Below are 3,161 nucleotides of genomic sequence, written 5' to 3'. Positions count from 1 at the left end.
TTTATGTAAAATATAATTATTAATTTAATACTAAAATATATATTTAAGTCTTAAATAGATTTAAACTAATTGATAAATTGTTTAAATAAAAAATATTAATAATAATAAATGATATAATTTATAAATTGTAACACTTATCAATTATACATATTACAAACACTATTATAAAATATAATTAAAAAATAATATTGTTTAATTTATTTTTATAAGAGTAAAATAATAATAATAATTTAACTAATTTTATTTGCTTTTACACCGCTTTCTTTGTCATGTTGTAAGTATTTAATCGACATACAAGAATCTTTTTAAAGAGGATTCCAATTACAATTCAGCATCATGAATAAATTGCTCTGGTTTTTGACGGCTAAATCACAGAACTCCGATAGCAGTGTGCCGTCCTCCACGTATGCAGAGATTTCAGTGAGCCTTTGGTTTTTCAATGGGCCAGCATGGTTTTCTACAACCCCATCTCACTATATTTGTTGATTCGTTGACCCAAAATATACTCTGTTTTGGCTTTACCTACGGCTTACAATACGCTCACTCGGTTTTGCATTTGCATTACCACTGATAATACCTGCAGACTCTGATTCACATCTCTTCAACATGTATATCTTACTTGCTCCCACAGAAGGAAAAACATGTATTCGAAGCATTCTCTACTCACTCTCTGTAATTGCAAATTTCTTGTTATCACATTATAAATTGCTTGTTTATTACATCACAAATTGAATGGATGCGCTCAAGTGGTTAGGGTTTGTAACTGCGATTTGGGTGCAGGCAATTGCTAGCAACAATTATACATTTGCTAATTACTCCGTGGCTCTCAAGGCCATTTTGGGGTTAAATCAGCTGCAGCTCAATAACCTCAGCGTCGCCAAAGATGTGGGGAAAGCTTTTGGATTGGTTGCGGGGTTTTCTTCGGATTATTTGCCCGCCTGGATGATTTTGTTAACTGGATCTGTTGAAGGGTTTCTGGGTTACGGCGCTCAGTGGCTTGTTGTCAGCCAGAGGATTCGACCCCTGCCCTATTGGCAGGTAAGATCATATCCATTTTGCCCTGTTTTGCATATTTGTTTGTGTTATTGGGTTTGGAGTTTGCTTATTTGTTTTGTGTTGTTTGGATATGTGATTGATTGAGCTTCTGATTGATTGATTGAATTTGTGGCGCAGATGTGTGTGTTTATGTGCATGGGAGGAAACAGCTCGACATGGATGAACACAGCTGTGCTGGTGACTTGTATGCGAAACTTCTCGAAGAACAGAGGCCCTGTGGCGGGGATTCTGAAGGGCTATGTTGGCCTCACTCCCGCCATTTTTACTGATATTTGCAGCGCTCTGTTTGCCAGCAACCCTTCTTCGTTCCTATTAATGCTTGCGATCATTCCAGGCGTCATATGCGTGACATCCATGATGTTTCTCCGTCCTGTTTTGTCCGAGGCCGATGATAGGGAACAAAAGAGTGAAACCCAGAATTTTTCCCTCTTAAATATCATAGCAATTGTGTTGGCAATTTATCTGCTGGCATTCGACATGAGCGGTCAGCACGGGCCTGCACTTTCCCGTGTCTTTACCAGCTTCTTGCTGCTTCTTCTCGCAGCGCCTCTTATTGTTCCCGCCAAGATTTTGATTCAGGATTATTACTCCATCGGCGCGGGTTCGAATCCCGGGAAATCGATCTCCACGGACATTGAGAAGCAAGTTACAGAACCCCTGTTGAAGAACATCAAGGAAGCAGAACCTTCTGAACCTTCCAAAGATCCCGAAAGCAACAGCAATGTGGATCTGGCTTACCGGAAGCCGCGGATTGGGGAAGATCATACGATATTTGAGGCAATGCAGAAATTCGACTTTTGGTTACTCTTCTGTACATTTCTGTGCGGCGTGGGCACGGGAATGGCCGTGATTAACAATTTGGGGCAAATTGGGCTGGCAATGGGCTACACGGACGTTTCTGCGTTTGTGTCGCTCATCAGCATTTGGGGATTCTTTGGTAGGATTGCATCTGGTTCAATCTCCGAACATTTTATAAGGTCTCCTCAATCTCCCTTATTAAGCTTCGAAATTATGTTCATTTTCTAGACGGATCATTAAATTGGTAATACCCTGTTTTGCATTTCAGGAAAGCGGGCGTTCCGAGGCCGGTGTGGATGGCGGCGTCACAGGTGGTGATGATAGTGGGTTACATAACAATGGCGGTCGGTATGCAGGGGTCTCTCTACATTGGTTCCATGGTGGTTGGCATCTGCTATGGCGTCCGTCTGTCCGTTTCAGTTCCGACTGCATCTGAGCTTTTCGGATTGAAATACTACGGCTTTATTTACAACTTCCTCATCCTGAATCTGCCCATTGGTTCTTTTCTCTTCTCTGGTCTTTTGGCAGGGATTTTATACGACATTGAGGCCAGGAAAGGTGAGAAATTGAGCGGCAGGGGATGGTATTTACAAGATTTGGGGAATGGGAAGACTTGTGTGGGGGCTCACTGTTACAGATTGGTGTTCTTGGTCATGGCTGCCGTCTGTTTGTTGGGATTCGGCCTCGATGTTCTGCTCACATTTCGAATGACAAATTTGTATAAAAATATTTGCAAATCCCGACAGGCCATGGAGTTCTCTCAGGTAAAAAGCAAAAACCAGGGAGGACCACGTTTATTTTAGAAAAACGACACTGCCCTGTGGCGTTGATTTTGATTTTTACATATTGAGAGCTCCAATTTTCTCTAACTTGTAAAGAATTTTCCCCTCCAACTTAATAGTAGGATAAACTAGTTTCTATATATATTGCAATGCGTATGCCGAAGATATTTTGGAGAAAAATAAAGAATAAATAATTTTGATATATTTATGTATAAATTTATGTAGTATTTGATAGTTTGAAATGAATTATATATCCATTCAGAAGGATTCAAACATGTCTTAAACCAAACTTCTAAACAAACAAGACCATTAGGCTCCTCCCTTCATTAGAAATAGGTTCATATTTGAGATCTCCCTCTTCCACTCTCCTACCATCTCTCTCACCATCCTAAACAAAAAATTAAATCACCCAGATTTCTTTAAAATATGTAGGTTTTTGTATGTTTCATCCTTCCTTAGATTGTTGTTTCACTTATAAATAGCTTCCTAGGAAGCAATCTTTGTGATTAATGATCACTTCATTGC

At 39.7% G+C, this 3,161-nt stretch overlaps 1 protein-coding gene across 2 annotated transcripts; it reads left to right on the top strand.

The window, feature by feature from the left end:
• The first annotated feature begins 312 nt into the window (after positions 1–312).
• LOC149531203 (protein NUCLEAR FUSION DEFECTIVE 4-like) lies at positions 313–2,778 on the top strand. 2 transcript variants are annotated; one of them, XM_089810364.1, is made up of 4 exons: positions 313–672; positions 781–1,038; positions 1,174–2,033; positions 2,123–2,778. In XM_089810364.1, the coding sequence occupies exons 1-4, from the start codon at positions 607–609 to the stop codon at positions 2,655–2,657; spliced, it is 1,719 nt and encodes a 572-aa protein (XP_089666490.1). In that variant the 5' UTR covers positions 313–606; the 3' UTR covers positions 2,658–2,778. The 2 variants fall into 2 exon arrangements, with proteins under 2 accessions (XP_089666490.1, XP_089666491.1); XM_089810365.1 differs by having other exon boundaries at positions 314–643.
• The last annotated feature ends 383 nt before the right edge of the window (positions 2,779–3,161 follow it).

The sequence above is a fragment of the Cupressus sempervirens genome, chromosome 11 (assembly GCF_028749045.1).
Source record: "Cupressus sempervirens isolate cs-2001-9-10 chromosome 11, ASM2874904v1, whole genome shotgun sequence".
NCBI classification, from domain to species: Eukaryota; Viridiplantae; Streptophyta; class Pinopsida; order Cupressales; family Cupressaceae; genus Cupressus; species Cupressus sempervirens.
The sequence above is the reverse complement of the archived record's forward strand: the minus strand, read 5'-3'. Positions and strand labels throughout refer to the sequence as shown.